We start from the raw sequence: 25,874 nt of genomic DNA, 5'->3' as shown, positions 1-25,874 counted from the left end.
GATTTAATTAAGACTCTTTACCACTCATATCTGTATCATTTTCAAGTTTAGTTTCACACCAAACCATTTTTCTGTTGCCTCATACTGTAAATGTGTTCAGGTTTTGGTAGTATGTCACACAGGTTTGTAAGTTGTGATTCTTGGGAACAAGACAAAACACCAAATTAGTGTTTTGTCTCACTGATATTTAGGGTGCTGAAGCACCTTTAAAAATTCGTTTAGGCATGTTGGTGAGTCTTTGCAGAAGAAAGTTGAAAGCAGCCCATAGAGTTCCTTTTATTTGTTTGAATCACAACACAGGGTGTAGTGCAGCCATGTCATCAGGAACACAAGACACATGCTACAAAAAAGAAATCCTTGTACAATTGCCTTTTGCTTACATTTGGCATCTTGAGCTTTGCAGTAACAGACATGTATAAAAAAAATTGTGAAAAGAAATTTGAAGCAATGAGGACAAGCTATGTGGCTGAGCATTAGGACACTTGCTAATGAAAATAGGATGTGTTGATTTAAAGCGGGCAAGGTGGAATTTTTTACGTAAAAATCAAAATAGTCTTCTAAGATTTGGAGAGGAAAAAAAATCTTGTGAAAAAAATATTGTGTGGTAAACAGATTTCTGTTTCCTGCTATTGATATTTAATATTTAATACCAAATCAATCAGTCACTCCTTGATGAAAAAAGATTAGGGCTGTGGTACCCGTGATTTTTTTCTTGTTTTTTTTTTCAGCCAAGTATCCCCTAACAAGCGCACAGCATTTTTTTTATCAAGAAAAAGAAAAAAAAAACTTTCATTTTTCGAACCTTTTATTTGGCAACTCCATAAGATAAAATGTGTAACATATATTCTATTTCTGGCTCATCTGCAAAAAAATGCAGTCACTAATTTACAATGTGCGTTTTAGTGACAAAATAACATAATAAAAGCAAAGGAGTCACAATAATAGAAATAAGGTGCTTTGTTGTCAAAATAATTTGCTCTTCATTCGAAAAAGGAAATGTCCTATTTTTGTCACGGAATTAAAAAGCGTTAAATTTGTGATACCTACGGAAACCTCGTTCAAAATCAACATACCCCCCTGAAGTGTCCACCACTGGTCTAGAGGAAACTCACACCATTTCTTTGCCCTTTTGACACCCGAAATTTTCTTTCGCCATTCAAATTTCCTCTAATCAATGGCGTGCAATTTTATAATCAAGGTGAGTTTTGTTGCTCCAAAATCAGGTTCTTAGTGACATTTACTAAAGCTACTCGACAAGGACACATGCTCCCACAACTAAAGCTGTCGAGAAGTGCGGATACACAAAACATTAAAAAAAAATGTGGTTCCCAACCCTTTTCCGTTCAAAATAAAAAGTTGACCTCACGTATCAGATTTAATAAGGCTTTCTTGATTCGATCGCAGGATGCAAAATGACGAGTTTTAAGGCAGAACCTAAAGGCATGCAAATGTACTCTATTTACACGTTTTATCTTGTATACAGTACAAGCATTTGTTTGAGGAGGAAAATGCCGGACAAGCCATCTCTCTGTTTTATTATCTAGAGCTAACATTTGACGGATAGAGGCAGCTGCAATACCACAGGAATTTGGTTTGGTCGACTTTAGTAAACACGCACAGCTAGCATCAGTGGAACAACAAATCGAGTATAGCGGCAAACCCAGTGTAGCACATCATTGATGCTCCAATGAAACTAGAGGGAAGAAAATAAAACATTGCACACTTCACATTTTAGCATTTGATCATTAAATAATTTAAATATATTTATATATATATATATATATCTTCATATATTACTTGTGCGTGGTGTAAATATACAGTGGCGTATTGTTGTGTATGCGCATGTATGCGTGTCATTGTATGTGTATTTTTTGTTAAAGCAAATAACATTCTCATGCACACGAGTGTTTCAAATACAAGAAGCAAGATCCATTGAAAGATAGTCCAAGCATTTTTTTTTTCTGTTGTTGTTCAGTGGAAATAGCTGCAAACTGAATGGAACATGAAATTCTTTCTGTGCAGTCCGTGGAGGCGGCAGCGGCATGTTTTCGGGGTTGCTCCGCTCGCCCTTCACCTTATTTCTGGAGGTCGCACTGCAGGAGTAATACGATGGAGGGGTCGCTCTTGGCCGCCTCTTTGAACTCCTCCAATGAGATCTGGTCGTCGTTGTTCTTATCCATCTTGGAAAAGATCTTGTCCACCCGCTGCTCGGGCGTCAGGCCGTCCTCGTTCATTTTCATCATGATCACCGTGCCCACCATTTTGTAGATTGCCTGCAAGGTTAGAAAGATAAGAGGAGGGCACCTCTGTGTTAATTTGATTTCCTTTTCACTCTATAAAGCAATCTGCAATTAATATTTGGCTTAAAGTGGAATTTGAAAATGTTCTATCTGTTCTATGCAGCGCCACTAGTCCCAACATGGCATTCTTTTTAATTCGTTTAATTCCACAGACACATTTATACAGTACTTCTTTACTGACTCCAGATAATCAATCCCAGGTTGTTTTTTTTTTAAATATTAAGGTAAAACCGGGTCAGAGAAAATCTGTTAACAGTTTGTTTGACATAAAAGAAGCCTGACTTAACATTTAAAAGTGTTATAAATGTGTGATAACCAAATTGTATAAACATTTATGATGACAAATGAGCCACAAGCAATGCAGGGAGGATGCATAAGTGATGAACTTTACCACTGCACTGTGGTCACACAGGCCACAGTCAGCATATTAACTGTGGAATTTTCAAAGACGTGCAAGAAAAGACACACTGGAATATCAGTTAAAATCTGAAAGTATGTTCAACAACACCAAGCTTGAGTTTTTCTATTTTTCGTTTTTGAAAAATAACGAGACGGCTTTGACATTGACTTTTTCAATCATTATATATATATCTCTGTCTCCAAAAATGAAAATTGGGATATCGTTATAGTCTAATTCCACACTAAATTCCCTTTACAATGCTCGACAACACATGGAGGTAGGTCAAAAACTGACGAAAGTTATAGCAAATTGATCAACGCCAATTCAAACTCATTAGTTTTGAGAAAAACACGTTTAAAGTTTAGCCACATTCATCTTTCGACGGCGCGGATTATCTCTAATCACTTATACACTCAAACACATCGATTACGATCTGATCCTTTTGGCTGCTGGGAAATGATCATCCCTCTCTCTATTTCTTGCAGTGCACTGTGAAGAACAGCTTTGGCGCCTCCGCCCTCTAGGAGGTGTTACAGGACAAAGAAAACTCACAGCGTGCACGGTTCCCACCTCCCCGATTTTCCACTTGCCTGTTTTCGGAGCTCGCAGACAAAAAGCCGCACGCTCGAAGGAAATGTGTGAATTGGCCAGCCAGATCCAAGATTTCCAGCAGGCAAATTTGATGACTCATACCGACGAGCTCCCTTGTTTATTTCTTGTCATCCTGTCTCATCGTCAATGACTCCACAGTTTCACACAATGTCTCCGTGGCAAAGAATAAAACTGAGGAAGACGAGTTAATTGCAGTACTTTTGCGTAGACGATCATTTTTTGTGAGTGAGCGTGTCTTCTCATGGTGCCTGGCAACAAATTCAAATGCCACTGCACAAACTATTTTATTGTGCTCCACTCATTAGCTCAACATGTATTTACGTCATTTCACATCACTATCCTTTTTTATTTTATTTTGGCAATTAACTTGTTAATTCTATACAGTGCTTGTGCAGTGCACGTTAGACACAAAGCTAGTGAATCGAATTTACTGGTCTTCCTACCTCGATGATCTCCAGCATCTCCACCCGTGTTATTTTGCCATCTCCATCCAGGTCATACATGTTGAAGGCCCAGTTGAGCTTCTGCTCGAAGCTACCCCGTGATGTGATGGACAACGCGCAGATGAACTCTCTGAAGTCGATGGTTCCGTCACCGTTCTTGTCGAAGGTCCGGAAGGCGTGCTGGGCGAACTTGGACGCGTCACCATAAGGGAAAAACTAAAAAGAGAAAAAGGCGAACATTAAAACCACTTTTTCCCTTCAACACAAATAGCCTGTTTGAGATCGCTTTTATTTTTTAGACCCACATCAGTGTGATACTCACTTCGTGAGCAATACTTTTGATTCACAAAATACCCCAAAACTAGGGTTTGGAGTCGCGGGTTTTTTGGTGCCTAACCCAGCCATCTTTGGGCAGTAGGTGTGGGACACCCTGAATTGGTTGCCAGCCAATTGTAGGGCACACATAGAGGAACAACAATTCGCACACCCAATGACATCTAAGGACAGTTTAGATTGATACCATGTTTTCGGAATGTGGGAGGAAGCCAGAGTGCCCAGAGAGAACCTGCACGGGCACGGGGAGAACATACAAACTCAGCAAAGCGAGGCCAGAGCAAGCTGGAATTGAACTTGGGACTCTGCTAACCACTCCTCCACCTTCCCAAAAGAACAAAGACATCATTTTGAAGGTTTGTTGCAGCAATACTCTCCATAGATTATCCATTTAATCTTATGACCAGTGACAATTTTATCCAAGCGAGCGCAAGGAACTGTGACAGCTCTGTTTCGGAGTCGACGCGCTGATTTGTGAAGGACCTAAATGAAGAGGCAAGTGACTGTCTCGCACTCTCCTCACGTCACACGACAAGTACCTGCCGCTCCTCATGCTGCCAAACCCTGGATGAGGGATGAACAGCAGGAGACATTTGGGGTTGGGTTGGCGTGAGGACAAAAGCAAATGAAGCAATGACGGAGGGGAGAGGAAGTAACTGCAGCCCCTTAAAAATCTGCAAAGTTATGAAACACAATGTGTTATGTAAAATCATAAGTGAGAGAGGGAAGGAAAAAAGTGGGACAAATGGGTGGGGGTAGGGGGAATGCAAGACGCTCACAGAGTTCTGTCACTGATGTACTAAGACTTTTAGAAGCTCGCAGTGACAGCAAGAATGTCAATTTAACTCGGGACGACCGCCTCATTTTGTTCATGAACCACGAGGACAATTACAAGTCAATGCGTGCTTGTGTGACACTTGCATGTTTTCATTGTTGTAGAGGACGGGTCCACATAAGAGGGAGAACTTTGGCATGATGTTACCAGCTGGGTGAAATTTCAGCTCCCAAGTGTCTTCTTTCAATGCTTTCCTTTTGATGTGAAATGTGAAAATGTATGGACAAAATACGAAGTAAGTATTAGCAAAGTGAATATAATGCATTTTTTAGCCATGATATTTAATCGTTCTTTTTAATTTAGAGCCAGTTAACTGAAACATGATTTGCTTTTTTTAACATTAGCACTCAAAATATTCTGTGGAATCATGCATATCTATACATATTGAGTTTCCCCCCTTTTTTTGAACAGTAAAAGTCCCAAAAATGTATAATTGCCAATGTCTTAGGTTAAAACTGTCTTGTGTGGACCCCTCCTTTTAGGCATACTAAACTGAATTTGTCTTTTTCAGTCGTAAATAATCTGTCATGCACAACTGATCATTTTAAAAACGCACTTTGCTATTTTACTGACGCCTGAAAATGACATCGCATGCTCAGTGTTAAGGTAACGAACGATCACCGCTAACCTGCTCCCTGAATGTGGTCAGGTGACGTTCACGAGCTGAACAGTTATTGGCTGTTTAAAATCCCTAATAAACATAAAAATAGTTATTTTGTGACATTTTTTCTTTTTACACCTGAAAATGGCAATGCTCCAGACCCTTTTAAGCGGTCACCATCGTAAAATTTCATTCCGATCCCGTGGTTGTTGTAGTTGATGGTTTTGTGATGAGGTCGGGTTTACAAGTTGAATATCAGAGTTTATACAGACACAGCTGGCTTGATGAGAGCTCCCGTCAGCGTGATAGTGTGAGCCTGGCACGGGCCGGTCGGGGAACACACACGCTAAACATATACGCGCACTACACACACTGTTGTTAAGCAGAACATTAAAGCCTCTCTAATCAGGCTGCAAGCTGGCACTGGTGCTCATCCAAACACTTTGATTGGCAGAGAAGGGAAAATAGGAGACACTTGACGAGTCGCACTTCAGCGAAAGCCATTTCTCACAGCCTTGATGCAACATCGAAGAACAGATGCATAATTTTGCGCACGCGCACACACGCAGACGCACACACTGGTGAAATAGCACAAAGAAGCTCATCAGGAAGTGAGAAAAGGATTTAGCAAGTTTGGGTTGAAAATAACCCCCTTAGCAGCAGCTCCCACATCCACATTTGTGTTTGCTTGCTGCTCTTCAGATAACAGCTAAGCTGGACAGACATCTTGCAGCTTAAAAGCTTTCAGTGATGAGCTTGCAAGGGTCAGGATTTCAAATGGGCTGATTTAGTTATTCTATGCACATTCTGTTGCAGTTTGGGGAGTTGCAGATTGCATGTAACTGGATTATATTCGACAGCAGTTATCAGCAAACTAAAAAGGATCCAATGAATCCAGATTGTGAAAAAAGAAAAAAGATCCCTCACAAATCTCCAATTTGAAGAGATTCAAATTTCCGCCCTTTACTGTGCTTATCTAGTACGAATTAATGCATTGTGTTTGATGTAGTATTTCCACTTTTGCTTGAATTTTGTGGGTAATTGAATTAAGGAAATGGCAAAAATACATTAACAAAACGTGGAACGAAAAATTCGATGACCTGCACCTTCTTCATGTAAAAAAAACATTTGTGGAGGTATAACAATGAATCAATTATCTCGGACACTGCCATTGACCACTATAGACGTCTAAAAAGCTACATAAATCAAAAATCCATTTGGCTGGCAGTGAATGAGTTGATCAAGAACTAATTGATTGCCAAAGTAACCGCTCCATATTTTTGATACTCAAAAAGTTGTCTTCTCTTCTCTAATCAGATTCATTTAGTTTTCTATGAAAGCAGACTGTGTTGAATTTGACAAATACATTTGCAAGCATCTATTTTTTTTTGGATCTCAATGCTCAACATTTTTGCCAATTATGGATTAAAACCAACAATCAGATGATAAAAATGGTTTACTGTATTTATTAAAATAATCATTAATTGCACTTGAACCTGAATATTTATATTATGTATAGATTTTTTTTAATTTTATACATTCTAACATTTTTATATTTACTTGTTTTTTCTGGAACAACAATTTGGAGCGGTATCTCTAGGAGTCTTTTATTCAGCTACTCCAGAATATAGACCGTGTAATATAATCTGTTATGGTTATGGCTCAAATGCAGAAAAATAGTGTGATTAATGACTGTGTGCATACGTGAAAAAAAACAAAACAACATGAGTTTCTATACTACAATTTAGCAATATGTATCATCGTGTTTCAATTTGTTTGCTTTTAATTTGAAAAGTTAAACATTCCGTTGCTGTAAATGGATTGCGTTAAAAAAATATGAACAGATTTGCTCCTGTCCTACAGATGCCACAAAGTGATGGGAAAGCATGATATTTGCAGCTCATTCATTCACTTCAGTATACGTACTTCCTTGCACGCAAGACTCCACAAGATGGCGCCAAAGTAAAATGTTTGTCGCATTGGCCTAATAACAAAAACAGCAAGTAGGTCAACTTTTTTGAAGAGGTCTAAAGCTTATGCTTTAAGGCATTGGAGGTATGCTCTTTGTCTTTTCCCCACTGCAAAATGAATCACAGTCCGACTATCAGTTGTTTCCTCTGCTTCCTGTCAGTCTAACGTGCAGCCAGAGGGCTGCGTAAATAATGCCTCATTCTCGTGCATCGCTTTACTAACATTGTCAGGTGCAGTGAAGCTGGTTTGGAGTACCCGGCAGGACCTCGGGCAGACTGCACTGTTTAGATTTCTTTCTTTTCTTCCTTTGCACGGAAGCTTGGGAGGAACTGAAAGCGCTAATACAGTACATGCATAATCCATTGCGAGGATATTTACCACGTGTGATTGTATGTGTTTGAGCGGGTCTGCGTGAGAGGGACAGCGGCTGTTTTCCTTCTTACATAAACCCTCAGTGACATGCAAGGCAGAGACTGAAATTCAGCCAGCGCACTGCTATTGTTCTCGCCGCCCGCCTACTGCCCGAAGCCAGCTGGAATAGGCACCAGCAAGCCTGCGACCCTTGTGAGGATAAGCGGCTATAGAAAATGGATGGATGGATATTTTTATGTACAGTTCATTTTTGTAATAACTCTTAATAGAACTAATGGTATTCATTTTTTTCCCCTTTGCACACAATGAATTTGAAGTCAACAATCACAATGTGATTTATGTGTACTTGAACGCAGGGATATTATCCATCGCACTGTGAAATACTGTATACGGAGGTCGGCCATATTTAATATTTATAGAGCCCGACTGTCTCCCACAAGAAAAGAAAAGTCTCAAAAATGTTTTGACATCCAAAGTGAGGATAACATTTCTTTTAAAGAAATCCTCTCAATGAAATTAAATTCAAAATTAACTGATTGACCTGTAGCCACAGATAAATAAATACAAACCAAAAAAATGACATTTGTTTTGTTATCGTTCTATCACGTGGATTGTGCAGTCAGATGTCGAGTTGAACTAAGAACAATTTCACAAAATATATATCTCAACAATTGCTATATTTATTACTACAAACTCCTTCTTATGGGACAAGCTATTAAAAAATGTGCAGCTGTAAACTGAAAGTCATTCCAAGTCCTTCCATCCATTTTCTAAAACAGGGTTGCTGGTGCCTATCCCAGCTGACTTCGGGCAGTAGGCGGGGCAACCCTGAACTGCTTGCCAGCCAATTGCTGCACCCACAGAAACGAACAACCATTCACGCACCGAATCACACCTAAGGATAATTTAAATTGTCCAATACACCTGCCATGCATGTTTTTGGTGTGTGGCACAGGGAAAAATATGCAAAGTTCACACAGGAGGGCCGGAGCCAGCTGGAATCGAACTGCTACACCGAGCCGCCCTCATCCAAGTCATAAAACAAAATCCATATTGAAAAGCTGACTGACACACCAAGAGTGGATACTTTGAATAATCTAAAATTCCTTTCAAATCACTAAAGATAACCCAGCTGTTCCTAGCACAATTTCCCTTTTTGTCTTGGGGGGTATACGTATTTCCCGACGCACCCCCCTTGCAAATGTGTGCATCATTCACGCTGTGGCCGTTTCCTGCCCCCTATGTGCTGACTGAAATGAGATCGAGACGGGCAGCCAAGCAGTGCAACAAGCAGAGTGTGAGTCACTGCTTGGCTGCCAGGTTTGGCAGGTGAACCTGGGGTTTGCTCTTGGTTCATTGTGACGCAGTTTGCTTGGCAGCATATAACGCCAAGCAGCTTGAATGGGGTGAGACAAGCTTTTTAAACGCGCTCGTGCTTATTCAGGCGCAAAGGCAACGCCAGAGAGGTGCGAAAGCATGAAAAGGTAGACTGTGAATACATGCATAAGTGCGAGTGATGCAACAGTGAAACGCAACCGCTACATTTTCCCGAAACCCATAATGTGGCTGTATAATTAATAATCTTAGTTCATATTAAGCAATGTAAGAAAAAATCATTCATTTTAAAAAGGTTTGATGCGTTTCAAAATAAATCATGTGCAAAATCGTCAGATAATACTGATTTTTAATCACTTCAATTTAGGTTTAAATGTGTCCGAGTCCAGTCCACGGGGGCCTATGTCCTGCATGTTTTACAAGTTTCTCTTTATAACACACCTGATTCAAATGATCAGGAACTTAATGAAGCTCCCACAGAGCTCGATGAAGAGATAATCATGCTAACCATTCAATGTACAGTACCTTCATAGGCTATATGGAACCAGTGTTGCACAAAGTAGTTTCCGCGGTGCTTCTCTACAATGTTTGTGAGATTATCTGAAACATAATTTTTCTTTCATGACATTTTGCTTCACTTAGCATTACATGACCAACTTTGAATTTTAAAGCAAAAAAAAAAAAAAACAACAACAACAAAAAAAACACCAAAATGTTTAATATTATGACTAGTACAAAATTACAGGGCATTTAAAATGTATTCAGTATTCATGACCCCCAGGATGCATTTAGCTATTGTGTTTTTTGAGCTGGCGCTTTATCGTGAACAATCTTTGTAATTACATGTTTATCGAAGCTACTCAATGGGGAATCAACCGGTATACTTTGGTCTTTTGTCTTTTGCACTAAAAACGTCCACATTCCAATCTCGCGGTTACAATGTGTGCTGATTTATAGGATACATGTTCAAAATCATGTACTGTATGTTAAGTACTCAAGTTTAATGAGTCCCGTTTTTTCCGTGCAGTAAGTCGTTAGTTTGGTTCCCTCAGTGTCGCGAATGAGAATGTGAGTGTGAATGCTTGTTTCTATATGTGCCCTCCGATTGACCCATTGCCAGTTCATGATATAGCCTTTCACCATTCTGGTACAAAAGCAGGCTGTAACAGGCTTCAGCTCCCCCTGACCCTGAACTTGACAAGCAATATAGAAAATGTGTCCGTCTATGGTTGGGTGTGAATGATCGTCTGTGTCAATGTGTCAACATGAGTTATCCATTCATGGTCTACCTCACATCTCACCCTGAGTCATATAGGGCAGTGATTCTTCAAAGGTAGTATGTGTACCTCTCAGAGGAAAACATGGGATTGTAACAGGTTTCATCTTCAAATGAAAAGGAAAATAATCGGAACGTGAAGAACATGATGCTAACTTATGTTATATTGACTCCTTTGCAAAACTTTGTAAGCCTTTGTTTTGTTTACCTTTACACAACGATGCATGAGTCCATTACGATCATTGGCGGCAATTTTTTATCCATCCAACTGAAGTTGAATAAGATATGTATTAGATATACCACTACAAAAATTGTCCCAAATTTCTTTAAATCAGATCACAGTTCTACAGTAGGATACAAAAACAATAGACAGTGTAAAAATGAATGGAATTTTCCCAAAACAGTAATGTGAAACGGTTTCATATTGCTCTAGTAATTGTTTCCATGCTTTCTCACTGACGAAGGTGATGGGCCAGATGATGTCAACATATGGCCGACTCACCATCTACCTTCGCATCATTATGTTTGTTGATTACTCATACACACATGCACAGCATACACACACAGATACTGACATGACACAGATGTGCAGACTCAAGAACAGCCGCAGTAAATGAATGGATGTCACTCTATTGTTACACTTGCATTGCTTTCCTTTATGACTTCAGTTGCTATGGTTATATATTTGTCACTTTTGTTATAATGCTCATGTATTTGTCATCTTTTGTCATTTTTGTGTATTCATCACCTTTGTCAAATAGGCTATTCACTGTTAGATTGCTTTGTTCCTTGATGTATTTGTTGCCATGCAATTGCTATGGTTGCTTTATTATGACAAATAGGATTGACGTCTGACAAGATTTACTGCAAGCTCTCGCTTCTCAGTGACAAGTGGTTAGAATGGTCAAGCTCTCAAGCTGTTTTGTAAGTTTATTTCTGAATCTCGTCTCAGATTTCAGTTTCTTCAGGCTACTTTTAAGAGTCTAGTTTCCAAGTCTACTTTTTTTGGTCATGTTTGAGTCTAGTTTCTGAGTCTAGTTTTGTGTATGAAGATTTTCTTCTTCGCATGCATGCAAAAAAAAAAAAGGGAACCATTGGAGCATAATAATGTCTAACAAGCCGCTGTGAAGTAACCTCTTGTACTATAGTGTTAAAGGATACTGGCAATCTCTGACTGTGTTTAGCATCAAAAAGAAAGTAAAGAACTTTCGGCCAAACTGTTTCAGGATCATCATCATCATTATGGTTTACAAAGGAACTGATGTGTCTGGGATGTGAAATTTCACACACTGACATATAAGTGCCTCAGTGAATGAATTGTCACAACAAGCCACTCATCCATTTTGGCTGGTCTGGTGTCAACAGTAGCACTGCATAACTGCAACTTAACTTTGATTTCTAAGTCTTGAGTTTTTCATTCAGTGTTATTGACCAACATGTTTTCACATGAATTACCCAAGCATTTGCGTAATAACTCACACTCAAGTCAGTTTTGCATCCCCAACATATTAAACATACATGTTTTTGAACTGCAAGCGGAAGCTTCAGAAAACCCATGCCGATGTCCACATTAGTGTTCATTATTTTCATAGAATTCATTTGATTATTTTAAGCAGCTTTAACAAAATCCAATTAACCTCTCACTTGAGAAAGATTAAAGGAATGTCTGAAAAACTGGTAAGAACCGCCTTTATGAATAGGTTAAACCTCTAATGATGTACCTAAGCCACTTAAATATATTTTCAAATGCATCATACAACCTTGAACAGTGAATATTTCTTCAACAAGATTAACAAATCATTTGATTGATTTAATTCAGTACATAATTAAATTAGAAGATATGCCATGTAATATCAAAAATACCAATTAATATTAAACTAAAGCTCAAATGTTGTGTTGTCCAGTTAGTCAAGGGTTTTCCTACTGTATATACAGAACTTCCTATTTTCATGACAGTTTGAAACATGTTTGAGGTCCAGGTCTTGCTAAGTTCATTAACCGGCGTTAAAGAAAGGGCCATTAGCGCCGTTGTGGGCATGAACACATTCAAATTGATTAGTGACCAAAGTGGCTCATCTTAAATGTAGTATCCTCCCATAATACATGGAGACATCTGTGAATGCTTTGTTATATAAGTTTACAAAATTTGAAGAAAAAAATAATATAATCTGTGCTTTCTGTTGGTTTTAACTTGTGAAAGGCCATTGATTTAGTTCATTTAAATGTCATACTTGCCAAGTCATACTGCTACCGCCACTGTTCTGCTAAAAAGTATTTTAGAATCAGTGAAGCTCATATAACACACACATATCGTTCGAAATTATAGCAAGCATTTTATAATTAATGTGCCACAATGTCATGTATCATCCATTACTCTTAACAACCCAAACAGTACATTTATTAATCAGAAGTGCCTTCACAGTGTATTTAGCAGCTTGGCAGCTAGGGCTTTAGTTTGAAAAGAAAAGCATAGAAGTTAGTGCAGTGGTGGGAGAAAAAAAATGTGACTGCAGAGGTGTGACCCCGCTCACCTTTAGAGTTAATGACGAAAAATAATGTGCACAAAACATGCATGCGTTTCCTATCTTAGCCTCTTCGTTTCCTGCTTTCAAGCAAACGCAACTCCCAACAAATATATGAACCCCCCCACACACGCACACAAACACATACACACAGTCACTCTTCACAGGAACAATGTGTCCTGTTAAAGTGAGGTCACAGCGGACCGTTTTTCCACTTATCAGCTAGCTGGATTTAAATAAAGCTCTATCATGGATTCACTGTTGCCTAGAAACACAATAGGATGCATCAATAATGGGATTTTCCTCCCAACCTACAGGACCATTCAGATCTGAATTTGCTTTTTGTAAAATGTGTCACTCTTGTGGTTTTTTTTTGTGATATTAATATGTATTTTCTTTGTGTAACAATTTTATCAATTACCAGTTGTGCGACATAGCCAAGCCCTTTGGGATGTTCTAGTTTAAATCAGATGAGGAGGATCAATGAGTTGCAAATGGAAATGTTTGTAGCTAACGCTCAGCTGTGAATTTTCAATCAAAAGCTTCAAGGCGCTGATGCAAAAAGTTTCTCTTTTTCTTTTCTGTTTGGGAGCTGATGCATGAGCTCCATTGACATTTAAAGGAAGTGCACTTGTGACCTCAGTGCCCGTGCAGGAGGGTCTTACGTAACTGCAGCACCCTCTGGCATTTCCTGGCACCGGTTATAAAAGATTAATGCTTATTCTTACATTACTCACAATGCAGGCTGGCATCTGAACTCTGAAAAATTAAGCATAATGTGGAAAAAATACTAATTCAATTAAAAAATTAACTTATGTAAACGAATGTCACTCCGTACAAATTAGTTGCCTACTATACAAATATTATTGATGTTTCTCAAAGAAACCATCCCACTTGTGACGGTCTAAATTAGTATAACTGTCACATTGTCAGTTGGTGAATAATTCACACCCACTACTTAATGAGATACAGTAGGCTACATATTAATGTGCCCATCTGATATCTGCCTCACTGTTGGTTTTCTGCCCAGAAACAGTAGCGACAAATTGGAACATGCCGATAGATCTCATCTAAAATCATTAACTTATCGTCATTTGAGTCGCAGAGTTTGGACCCAAGAGCAGTGGGGACAAAGAATTGGAAAAGTTGGAGGCCTTTGGCATAGAAAGCATAAAAATCAAACATAGCCAAACTTGGAAAGACTAGACTTGGAGACTAAACCTGTAGAAACAAAGAAGACAGCTTGACTTGGCTTGACCTTCTGACTATGTCAGAGAACTTATACATAAATCCTCTATGACTTAATAAAGTAAACTCAAGGATCATAGCAACCGCATTGAAACAGTCATGTCAAGGAACAAAACAGTACAATACAGGACCCCATATGACAAAGGTACCGTATTTTCTGCACTATAGGGCGCACCTAAAAGCCTTAAATTTTTTAAAAAGCTGATGGTGCGCCTTATAATCAGGTGCGCCTTATATATGGATGAATATTGAGATTGGGATTGGTAGATAGGGAATGAACTGATAAAGTAAGCTTTACCTGTTTCTTTTGTGTGTTTACAGTTAAACAACGTTGCTCATATTGACATTGAGCTATTATGCTATTGAGAGTTTAGAGTTATTATTTGAGTTATTGTTGTTATTACTTTGCGTATTACTATATTATGATTGAAAAAGTTTTAAAATATGCAATTAATTGAGGGTGCGCCTTATAATCCGGTGCGCCTTATATATGGAAAAAGTTTTAGAATATGTCATTAGTTGAGGGTGCGCCTTATAGTGCGGAAAATATGGTAATAAGCACATAAAAGTAACAAACATCACAAATATGTGACAATAGTCCCCTATTTTGGTTGATACTTTATGAATTGTATAGCAGTTCATAAGCAGTAAATAAACAAGTTATTGCAAAAGACATATTGCCCCATCTTGTGATTGGCTTAGTTATCGGTTATTTTAAAACACAATGATCACCAATCATGATTGGCGCCAAACATCCAGATTATGTAAAGCCTACTACTTTCACAAACCATGCTCTTTGACTTTAAATGACTGAATGAATTTCAAATTCTGTTTCTGTGTTTTGTTTTGATTCCAGCTCATAATGTTGGAAGGGCCAAAATCGGACGATTCACTCATCTGGCCCATGAATCAGACAGGCCAGACAAACAGCTGCAAATAAAAACATTGTGAGATAGTACATACATTTTTCATCTCCTCTTTGTTTTGTTTTCAAAGCTATCTAACCCTTTTCTTTCCTCTGACGCATGATTGTAAACAACCTTTTATCAAAATAACAAGGAATGAATGCTAAGTTGGTGAGTCAAAAAACGGAAAGAAATGTAATTGGGAGTGAATTCACACTACTATATCTTGACTCTTCAGTAGTTTAAACCAAATTACAGGTTTAGAAAGTGGAAATGGACATTTAGATGCAATGGAAAGCAACCAAACATTGAGTATAGGCTCGATAATGTACATGTGATTGTGTGATTCACCTTGACGTAGAGCTGCTGGAACTCCTCCAGGTTAAGACGTCCGGTAGGACAGTCCTTCAGGAAACCCTTGTACCACTGTTTCAGCTCATGTTCATTGAATTCTGTATTCTTCACCAGATCTTCCATCACCTCGGGGGTCAACTTGCTGTTCTGTTTCCCCATTTTGCCTGCAGACAAACAAGTGCACACATACACGCAAAGATGTTTGTCTTTTATGACAAAAAGAGAACAGTGATTCATCAATTGTGAAAATTGAGATTTCTAGAAAACTCAGACAAGGAGGGTAAAACGTTTTTGGTGTTTTTTTTGACTAGCCTGAAGTGTGTTTGAATAAAGTCCTCAGGTGTGTTGTTTTTGTTTCGTAGTAAGGTCAGCTGTGAGACATACACCTTTCCTTGCTTCCTTTGATCAGCTGCTTGACCTCGTTTTTGTTAGTTTCACATTTAGAAGCAGTCACAATAAATGAAATTAGCTCAGCCAGATGTGTCATACATTCCAGATTATTTCACCTGACGTTTTGTACTATATGTTTTACCAATCCGTGATATTTTGGTTTTCATACATATTTTCTTTATGACTTTATTGGCATCAAAATATAATGATCTCATGAATACACAACTAAGTTGTTCAAACGATACCTTTGACACAAAATGCATTTTGCAAATGTAAAATATGATCATTTGAATGCAAGGTTAGCTTTCTATTCTGACCACCAGTCCATGCATGCTAGAGATTAAAACCAATTTGTGCTTTCAGTTTTACAGGTGTTAAAAGACTGAGATTTTGACAAATGTATTGAATATTCTTCATGTATGCTGCATTTGTGTAGAAAGCGAGTCGACGAATCCTTTCATTAAAGCGTTTTTCCTGTTCCTGTATATTGACTAGATGGAGCGAGCCTTGAGGCTGCAGGTGCTAGAAGACAGACGTGTGTGTGTGTGTTTTTGAAAATGTGTGTGAGCTCTGATAGACTCCAAAGAAGAGCCTGTCACAACAAATACCACCAGATACATACTGAATTTTGAGACTATTTGGGGAAAATAAATAACAGTGTTGACCATTGTTTTCCCAAAATAAGGTTGATATTTGTAATGTTTTGCTTTTGTTAAACTAAAGCCGCAACTAACAACTATTTTAATAATCCATTCAACTGTTGCTTGTTTTGTCGATTAAACAATGAATTGGAGAGCCGGAGACAAAAAAAGAAAAAAAATACATGTTAATGTTTGATTGAATGATTACAATTTTTCAAAGGAGAAGCAAATGTTTTATTTTAATTCAATATGAATATAATTTACCTGCTTTGATGGGGGGCATCAAATTTTGATAATATGTACTGGTGGGAACCTGAAATTCTGAGAATTTGGACAATTTTAAACTTAAAAAAAAATATCTAATCACTAAATTAAAAATAATTGTGGATTCCTTTGATAATCGAATAGTTGTCAATTAATTTATCAAGCATACCGTTAATGAGTCTTGTTTCAAGAAAGACTAATGAAATCTGATATAAACTGTCAAGGAGCTGAAATTCTGAGGGTTTGGACAAGTTTAGGTCTCCAAACAATTAGTCGATTATGTAAAATAATTTACAATTAGTTATTGCTTATTTGCTGCAGCACTAATATGTACTCGAGCAATTGTTTATGTTGCTTATTAGTTTTAGTGTAGGCTTGAACTAGACTTGAACAGTTTACAAAAACAGATCCCTTATATTTACATTGAAAACAAGTTCGAGGCCTTCAGCGATTCCACTGTTTGAGTGGAATTTTCAGTTATACCAATTTATTCTTTAAGATGTTTGACTATGTCATTCTTTTTGTCAGTCATCGTATTAAAAGCAAGCTTTGGCATGACATGACCATTTCCGTGATTGAAAGGACCTTTTGCACCCCCCCCCCCCCCCCACACACACACACACACACACACACGCAGATGCAAACACATGCACTTTCCTCTTCATTCACAACACGGGTATCAGAGCTGAATCACGGCTGTCATGTACAGTTTAACCAGATCAATTCCTCATTGGTGTGTACACAGTATTGAAGACAAAAAAACAAACCATTTATATGCCTCGTAATGAGTGACGCATAGAGATTATGGAGGTATTGAATGCGGAATTGAAGTGCAGGTTGCAAATCCAGAACATTTCCAGATAATCTTATAAATTTAATTGAAGAGTTTTGGAATACTATATTTATTTTTACAAAATGTTTCTATGAGTACCTTATTTAAAAATTCAAAACTAAATCACATGCTGAAGTTGAGTCATGTCTATTTTATCTTGGCAAAAACGGTTCCTGAAAAGCTACCTAATGAACAGTTATTACAATATGGGTAATTTATATTAATTTACTAATGTACAAATGAGCGTGCGAATGAACCAGACGTGCAAACCTAACATTCCATATCCTCCTGATGCCCAGTCTATTCATTAGTCTCCACTGCTGTGTCCATTTTGTCTCAGCGAGACAGCAAACTTGATTACATTCCTCCCAAAGACATGAGATATCAATGGAAAGGCCACTATGTCCTCTACAGATCACACTAGGACTTTGCAGAAAGATATAGAAAAAAAAAAAGTCCACAACTGTGGAAACAACTGGATAGGCCTGGTCTAAGGAGGATACATAGAATTCCCAACAATCTCCATGAAAAGTTTTCATCTGTGTGTTTTGGAACTCTAGAACAAAAGAAAACCTCCCTTGCCATTAAAGATGCAGCAACTGATGATGATGCCTTCATTTCTTCTCTCTCCAGCAGTGTGTGCAAAAGCATTGAACACACCCACTTATCTTGCTTAGCAATATTTTACAACACCCCAAATAATGCAATGTTATTAATTGTGTGTCTATTTTAGTTGAGGAAGTGAGTTTCAAAGTCAAAATCAGTTTGCATTGCAGAAGAGCACACTACAATGACTTTGGACTAAAAAGCGTTTTGTCCTTCTAACCCTTGAGGCTGGACAAAAAGAGAAAAATGATGACGCACAGTCGTCAGCATGTATGCGGATATGAAGACATATTGCAAAGGTTGATCTAACATCCCTTGTGAACAATGTGCAGCAGATCCACAGTCAGGCAGTGGGATGGTTATTACATAACACAGTTTCCCTTACCATTATTCTCTTAGAGGGGATGACCTTGAGAGGGAGAGGAAAATAAGCTTGGACAAAGCAGGCTGATCAATGGCATATTGGAAACATATATGTTGAATGCATATGTAAGTGTGTGTGCATATCTTTGTGTTGTCAGCAAGCGTGTGATCATTATGAAAAAAGAGGAGGTGTGGAGGTGTGGTCAAGCTGCATTCGTTGCCAAAAAGTGACAGTAGAGATGATGTAGGTTATGGAAAAAACTCCATCTTCCTCTCTCCCGTAGACAATTGCAACTTGCACTTCATTACAGCTTTAATGAAAACCATTTTCGATCATACTAAACAGGCGTCAAAGCAACACTTCACTTTTTTTAAATTGTTGAATCGGTGCAAGACGCACACAAAGGACCCCCACACAAATGTAAATTTGGTGACAAAAACATACATTGACAACATTGTTTAGGAGTGCGTTCCGTGATCTTTACGTCATTGTCGCTTTAACATCCTCAAAAGAAACAAACGAGATGACGCACGTGCTAGATTGCACCATGCAGGTAAACGTTAAATAACACGTAAATAAATAAATGCGCAAATAGATAACGGAACGTCTCCTACCTGCAAAGTCGAAGATGGAAGTCCAATCTAACGTCTGGAAAGGTCCGAAACTGCAAAGGCAATAAAAAAAAAGCGGTGTCCTTAATCGAGCCACAAGCTTGCCTTTTCTTGGCTTTTATCGTTCTTTCTATCCTGTTTTTGTATGTGCGTATCGTACGACTCGAGACTAATAGTGAGCGGTGCAGGTGCGTAGGATGATGCTGCTAAACGCACACTGCCGTGATGCACTGAGCAGGAGACACAGAGGGAGAGGGAGAGATGCGCTTATCTCCTCTATGCATGTGTGTACGTGTTCGTGTGTGTGTGTGTGTGTGTGTGTGTGTCTGTCGCTAATTTTTCCCCTGGTTGAGCGTGACGTGAAATGGCATTAAACACCCTTTTAACGTACGTACAAAATGCAGTGGAAACTATCGGCGAAGTACAACAAACGTCGAATTCGGCACAAGCTTAATTAAAAGTGGGATATTTACCGACAACACTGTTCATCACTCGTTTGGCGCCACACTAAAAATTCTTGACCGGAAAGCTATTCCAAGCGTGATGCTAGCAAGTTCGAAAGTGACTTCCTGTTTTAGACTGGTTAAACTGCCTGGCTTGTTAAAAAGTGAGTAGAGTCAATTAGTTACTAATTATTGTTTCTTTATTGTTCAGAAACTACTTTGAATGAATTGAATAGTTTAACACACCGAGCATCTTGGGTGTTAAAAATACTGTAGGACTTTTGAATAGTTTCCGCCATTTTTCGTGACGCCATTTTTGCGTGAAAACGTCACGCTGGTATGAATGTGATATTCTCAAAAAATAATACTCTAACTTGTCAAATACGTGTTTTCCTCTCCGTAAAATGTACAGTGGAAGTATCTCTGTTGCCTCCTTAACAAGCTTTTGAAATTCCTGAAACATTTCTCTGTTAATTACAGGCATAGAAGATTAACTCATGTTTGCCCACCCCCAAAAATGTTGAAAGCTAGCTAGCTTTTTTTTTCCTTTCTCAATATGTTGTGTCTTATTTGGAGGTATTTGATGACACAAAACACCAGTTGAATTTCTGGCAATAGATTTCGAAAATCATTAGTGTTTACCTCATCCAATGTGGTCTGTATTTATTTCAAAATATGCTGAATAATTATCTGATTTACGGAAGAGTCAGTACTTCTAATTCTACAAGAAATAATTGCATGAACAAATGTATAAATACTAAAATTATTAAATTAATTAATGTATTACTGTTTACAGTTACAGAGAAAATGGATGTCAAAGTGCAAGGAAATGTAAGCCTTAAAACAGACATCGAAAGCAGCTTCCTCTCCCCGAAAAGACCAAGGACTGATGATACAGCGACTGACAACAATAGAAGCACAGGTGACCTCCCAGATCTATTGACATTACAAAATGTTGGCTCCCCGTCTTTGACCTCACCCAGAGCTGCAACCCCAATATGCACAGAACAAAATAGACATAATGAGGAGAGCGGACCTTGTGAACTAATTCAAGACACTGTTTCAACTGTCGGGCCTCAGGCTGAAGTCACAACCTCAAACACACTCTGTGTTATCACTGAAGAGGGTCCCATCCTTCATCTGGAAAAATATGATCAGCTAGACAAGCTCAGCCCTAACCCATTATTAGGGTCTAGCATTTTCAAAGATTCCATTGCTGACGTGTCCAGTCATACCAAGAGTCACCTCCTTGAAGACAAACCTCCTGCTGATCGCAGCTTATTTTCTAAAAATGGATCGTCAAATGATCCGGAAGTCAGACATCAGTCAGATTGCTCTTGCGACTCCAACCGACATGACGCTGTTCCGAGTACTTGTAGCCAATTGCTTGCATTTGATAAGCGTGATCAAAAGGAGGAGGATTTTACTGATACTATCTTCCAACAGGGAGTGAAACACAATGAGGGAAAGCAATCGCTCAGTCATGTTAAGGAGTTTCAATTGTTTGTCTTGCCTCCTGATAAGGATATTCCCGTAATGTCGGCGGAGGATAAAAGAAATGTGGACATGCGCGATAGTCGGGCTGTGTGTGACAGGGAAACAAATGCCCAAGCGAAAGATAAAGAAACAAGTGAGGTGTCACTTATCTCTTGCCACGCTACACCAGCTGAACGCATTTCAACCGAGACAGAACATCTTAATGGCTTTGGACGGGCAAGAGGAGAGCATGGTGAGACTGCGGGCGAAACAGAGGTTGAAAAAGTTCATCACATGCTCGAGAATCACATGTCTACAAGAATCAGCATAGGAGGAGATAATGATGCAGATCCTCATAGAGTAATTGAGCTTGCGGTCTTGAGCAAAACTGTCAGGGAGGCTGAAGGGAAATGCTGTAACTCTGAGAGCAACGCAGGTGAAAAATTACCTCCATCAGTGATAGTCAGTGAGCTGGAAATACCTCTTCCTCCCACATCTGATGCCAGACCATTACAGTGGACTTCGGATCAGACAGTTCTGTCTCCTAACCTAATCAGACCACAGCAGCATGAAGACAAAAATTTTAATGAGTCATTTTCTGTTCCCTCCTTTGGAACACACAACACATCTGGCTATGAAGGCAGCTGTCATCTGACAGCAAGCGTTAGTCCACAAAGGACGACAAAACCTCTTCCAGCTGGGGATGGAAGACAACATAGCCGTGTTATTGCGGGACATCATTTGGATGAGCAGTTCAGCTGTTTGCCTGTCAGCTGCGACTACCTGAAGCTCCAGCATATCGAACATTCACCGCCTGGAACCGATACGAGGGACAAGCCAAAGGAAATCGAAGAAATGACAGGTGAAATAAAATCACATGAGCTGGCTCTCCAACAAAATAGATCAAGCAATGAGGACAGGAGTGAACTAACGCCCAACGAGGGCTTAACAGATGACACCAAACTAATATCACGAGAGGAAGCTAGACATGACATCACACAACGTAGTTTCCCTGAATACCACCAAACAGCGGACATACTGGAGTGTAAAGACGAGCTTTTGGCCTCATTAAAAAATGCCGTTGTACCAGCCCCTCATGTATTAAGCCTAAAAGGTCATTTACAAAACCCACAAAACTGTATGGACAGCTTCTCGCGTTTGCCATCTGCTTTTGTGACTTACAGCCATGCGCAGGAAGGATTTGATAACTTCCACAAGATCCCACTGTCACCAAATAATGACGATGCTGTCCAAGGCATCAGCTTGGCCACACAACTTATGAAATCCCCTCACATGGATCTGAACTTGCTCGAAGCAGTGGGCAAGCATGGAGAAATGCCAAAAGAGGTGGAAGAGGACAATGTCCAAGATGAAGGTGGAATAGTCGAGTGTCACGTCGAGCACTTAGCCAATGAAGATTTGACTACTGATGGCTACAGTACTAAAGAGCTATCAGGGGAGGACATGATTGCTTCAGAGTTTTCCACTGACACTGCCGGGAACAAGAACAATCCAATTCAATTTCCCGAGTTTGAGATGAAAAAAGAATTCGACCTGGTCTTAAAGGAACTGAACGTGTATTTTGATATCTGTAAAAGTGAAATTGCATGTGACAATGGGACTCCGCCTGAGCAGTGCAGTGATGAGCCGTGCAATACAGTCTCTAAGAGCAAATGTCACAGCAGCAGCACACCACTTGCTCTCCAAAGAGATTCGACTTTAGGTAACTAAATTTCATTTCGTTTGAGCTTTTTATTCTCAGTGGCCCAAGACTATTTAGGAACATTGCCTTTGAGACGGTTACTTCAAGACCATTGTAGATTTAAAACTCCTCTTAGTATTCCAATTAACTGGCCACTCATTTTTCATTTAAAGTTGTTTTTATGTACTGGCTTAAGGCCACTGGTGAAGAGAACATCCTGTTCTTTCGCAAGTCATCAAACTCATTTCACATCAGAAATAGACAGGGATTGGATGAATGTGCTTTAATTGAGCATATATGATTGAATAAAAATTGAAGTTGACTGGACCCTCAAGAAATTAACCACTGCTATTAGAGTGTTTTACCAAACACCTATGATTCTTGAAATTTTGGAAATGCGTTAGTAGCGGTATACCTGGTTATATTTTTTTTCAACAACTCTATAAAATCGACAATGTAACATGATATTTTCATATGTTTTATTTCTGGCTTGTCTGCTGGAAAATTTCTTCACGAATGACAATGCATATCCCCATAACATTATTACAGCATTTTGCAAAGGAGTCATTACAGCTTACTTTTGCAATAAACTGTATTATGTTCCAGTTATTTTGGTCTCAATTCGAAAACAAAACATGAACTGTTTCTGTCACAAAGTTAAAAAGCATTAAGTTAGATTTGAAAGGCTTCACTATCTTAAATTGTTTCATACTGCAAAAGCTATTTTGAGACAATTTTGTGAAATTGTGTCCATGTATATATTATAATTTAGGTCTCGATGAAGGCTGCAGCATGAAAATATGCATAAAAGGTCCAGAGGCTTGTGGTATAACCAGCTGTGAAGGTGAACAGGAAATGCCCAGTGGCTCAAACATTTCCCCAGAAGCATCAAGTCATGCTGCAGAGAAACTCAAAGGTTAGTTTTCATTTAAATTGTTCTCATGTGCAATTACCCAAATGTTGATTTTCATTAACTTTTTAAAAACAATCTTGCTCCAGAAAATCTAAATGGACTCCCTGAGCCTCACTTTTTTCAAAGGTGTAATTTTTTAAGAGGTCTATTCTGGGGGGAAAAATCATTTTGTAACCTCTTGTAAGCATTCAGAGGTTCATTTCCCTTCCTCAGTTACCTGCAGGGAAACGATAACACTGGTATGAATGGAAGCACATTGTATGAGGAGGAGCAGATAACAAATAAAATCGGATTAGCCACTCATCCCTGGCTGTGTCTCATTTTCAATATGTCGCTTTCAGAGACCCAGCAGACAGGGCTGAAAAGGACAGCTTGGTCACCGTCCTTCATTGGTCTACCTCCCTTGCAGCCACAAAGCCACAGTGAGTCAGTGATCACAATCTTAATTCAAAGGTGGTGATTATTGTTACTATCAGAATGATGAGTTTCCCCTTTGAAAGTTGGTTCCATTCAGAAACGGTTGAAGTCTTCTCCAAAACAATTAGAGATGTTTAATACCACTTTACCATACCACTAATACCAATACAAGGACAGGTACTCGACTTTTCTGTCGTCACCAATACCAAATACAGAGACCATGACGATCAGTTTAAAGAAAAACCTTCCAATTCAAGAATAGCCTTTCCTTTAAACGAATGGCAATTTTCTTTTCTTCTAATTTGTAGTTTCTTGTTTTTTATCGTGAACCCGCTCAAAGAAATTGGCCGGTGCTGGTATCTGCTGCTATCTTGAGATACCTGGTATCAGGACTTGCCCATCTCCAAAAACGCTATGTCACAGAACAAAATCGCATTACACCTGTTACCTCTTGTCCACTAATTAAAATGTACTACCTTAATGTGCTGTTATGCTTCCACCAGAACAATTTTATTGATTTGAACTAAAAATTCATTCTCTATAAAAATGTGACATTAGTATTTTTTTAAATTCCATTTTTAATTCTACAACAACCAACAAAGCTCTGTATCAAGTGTGCTGTCCAGTTTTATTAGTAACACACGCACAGTGAAAAAAAGATGCATTCTTTTCCACACTATAGTAGTTGCAGTCACTATCTTTTCAGTGTATTCTTGCGCAAGTCAGTGGCATTATAGAAGGCATATAGTTCAGCTGCAGACATTTCATATTTTGCGACGCAAACAACTAATGAGCTGTAGAGTACAAGTGATAATTGAATGTAACAAGGTGCAACATGACAGCTTTTGTTCATCACTCAGAGTTCATTTTCTAAAAGAGTATCTGTTTTTTAAAAGAGTATCTTTTCAATTAATCTTCACACGAACAAGAATGCTATGCTGGCAACAGCTAGAGCAGCATAATCAAAGTAAAAGTGTAAACATCGTGAGGTGCATTTACTGTAGATACCATCAAACAAATGCAAACCTTGAAAGGCAGATGCATCCTTTTACACTGCGCTTTTGTGCGCAGCACCATCCTGGGAGGTCAACAGACTACAGCCTCTGAGGACATGCACACGGCCAATCCGACTCGGACTCTCCAAAAGAGCAAAGGCCAGATCTCTGCACCGTTTCACCCCCATACAAATGAAATTCAAAAAAGAAGAGTAATAGAAGAGGTTGCAAATGTTTGTAGGGACTATTTCCAGTTCACATTCCATTGCTCATTGTGAGTGTTGCAGTAAGTTTTTGCATGCACAAGGATAGAAAATTCTGAAGCACAGTTCTAGTTATTACTGCCTGTTTTTAATATTGTTGCAGATATTTATTCGTGTTTAATAATTCTCTTAGAACATTTTTGTGTCTCTCTTGTTGGCCTCATGAAATATTCATATTATTCATTAAATAAGTTCATACTTAATTAAAACATTTTAATTTGTGGTTCATGTAACAATCCAAAGCATGCATCTGTTGCAGGCTATTATGTATTTTCCCGTAGGGGTTTTTATACAATATGCAACTTGTTCCAGTTGTGCGTGGGCGTACTTAGTCAAGCAAAGTGTGATATTCTCTATCGTTATGTGTTTTTGTTTTGTTTTTCTTTGTTTTGTTTTTCATAATGAGACTTCTACCATATTGCCTTGAGGAATTCTATCGCAGGTTAGCTG

At 38.7% G+C, this 25,874-nt stretch overlaps 2 protein-coding genes and 1 long non-coding RNA gene across 4 annotated transcripts; 2 read left to right on the top strand and 1 right to left on the bottom strand.

The window, feature by feature from the left end:
- Nucleotides 1-262: 262 nt before the first annotated feature.
- On the bottom strand, nt 263-19,471 carry vsnl1a (visinin-like 1a). Its single transcript, XM_088403102.1, has 4 exons — nt 19,219-19,471; nt 15,505-15,671; nt 3,756-3,971; nt 263-2,273 (listed from the first exon to the last, which is right to left on the bottom strand). The coding sequence occupies exons 2-4, from the start codon at nt 15,664-15,666 to the stop codon at nt 2,076-2,078; spliced, it is 576 nt and encodes a 191-aa protein (XP_088259228.1). The 5' UTR covers nt 15,667-15,671; nt 19,219-19,471; the 3' UTR covers nt 263-2,075.
- On the top strand, nt 11,282-15,212 carry LOC148407059 (uncharacterized). Its single transcript, XR_015863781.1, has 2 exons — nt 11,282-11,402; nt 15,105-15,212. It is a non-coding gene; the product is annotated as an uncharacterized LOC148407059 (long non-coding RNA).
- Nucleotides 19,472-19,489: 18 nt separating the features above from the next.
- On the top strand, nt 19,490-25,578 carry LOC148407057 (uncharacterized). Of its 2 annotated transcripts, none has more exons than XM_088403100.1 (5): nt 19,490-19,602; nt 20,455-22,857; nt 23,609-23,752; nt 24,091-24,171; nt 25,238-25,578. In XM_088403100.1, the coding sequence occupies exons 2-5, from the start codon at nt 20,466-20,468 to the stop codon at nt 25,375-25,377; spliced, it is 2,757 nt and encodes a 918-aa protein (XP_088259226.1). In that variant the 5' UTR covers nt 19,490-19,602; nt 20,455-20,465; the 3' UTR covers nt 25,378-25,578. The 2 variants fall into 2 exon arrangements, with proteins under 2 accessions (XP_088259226.1, XP_088259225.1); XM_088403099.1 differs by having other exon boundaries at nt 19,542-19,822.
- Nucleotides 25,579-25,874: the final 296 nt, after the last annotated feature.

This window comes from Hippichthys cyanospilos, chromosome 20 (genome assembly GCF_059441005.1).
Source record: "Hippichthys cyanospilos isolate Australia breed blue-spotted pipefish chromosome 20, RoL_Hcya_1.0, whole genome shotgun sequence".
Taxonomy (NCBI): domain Eukaryota; kingdom Metazoa; phylum Chordata; class Actinopteri; order Syngnathiformes; family Syngnathidae; genus Hippichthys; species Hippichthys cyanospilos.
The sequence above is the reverse complement of the archived record's forward strand: the minus strand, read 5'-3'. Positions and strand labels throughout refer to the sequence as shown.

Bases quoted from the DNA above. Each gene is read 5' to 3' on its own strand.
- vsnl1a (XM_088403102.1), bottom strand. From the start codon at position 15,666: ATGGGGAAACAGAACAGCAAGTTGACCCCCGAGGTGATGGAAGATCTG. The intron at 3,972-15,504 runs GTGAATCACACA...TTCTCTTTTTAG, and splicing joins TCCAGCAGCTCTACGTCAAG to TTTTTCCCTTATGGTGACGC. The intron at 2,274-3,755 runs GTAGGAAGACCA...CTAACCTTGCAG, and splicing joins AGATGCTGGAGATCATCGAG to GCAATCTACAAAATGGTGGG.
- LOC148407057 (XM_088403099.1), top strand. From the start codon at position 19,759: ATGCTAGCAAGTTCGAAAGTGACTTCCTGTTTTAGACTGGTTAAACTG. The intron at 19,823-20,454 runs GTGAGTAGAGTC...TACTGTTTACAG, and splicing joins ACTGCCTGGCTTGTTAAAAA to TTACAGAGAAAATGGATGTC. The intron at 24,172-25,237 runs GTGAGTCAGTGA...TTTTGTGCGCAG, and splicing joins CTTGCAGCCACAAAGCCACA to CACCATCCTGGGAGGTCAAC.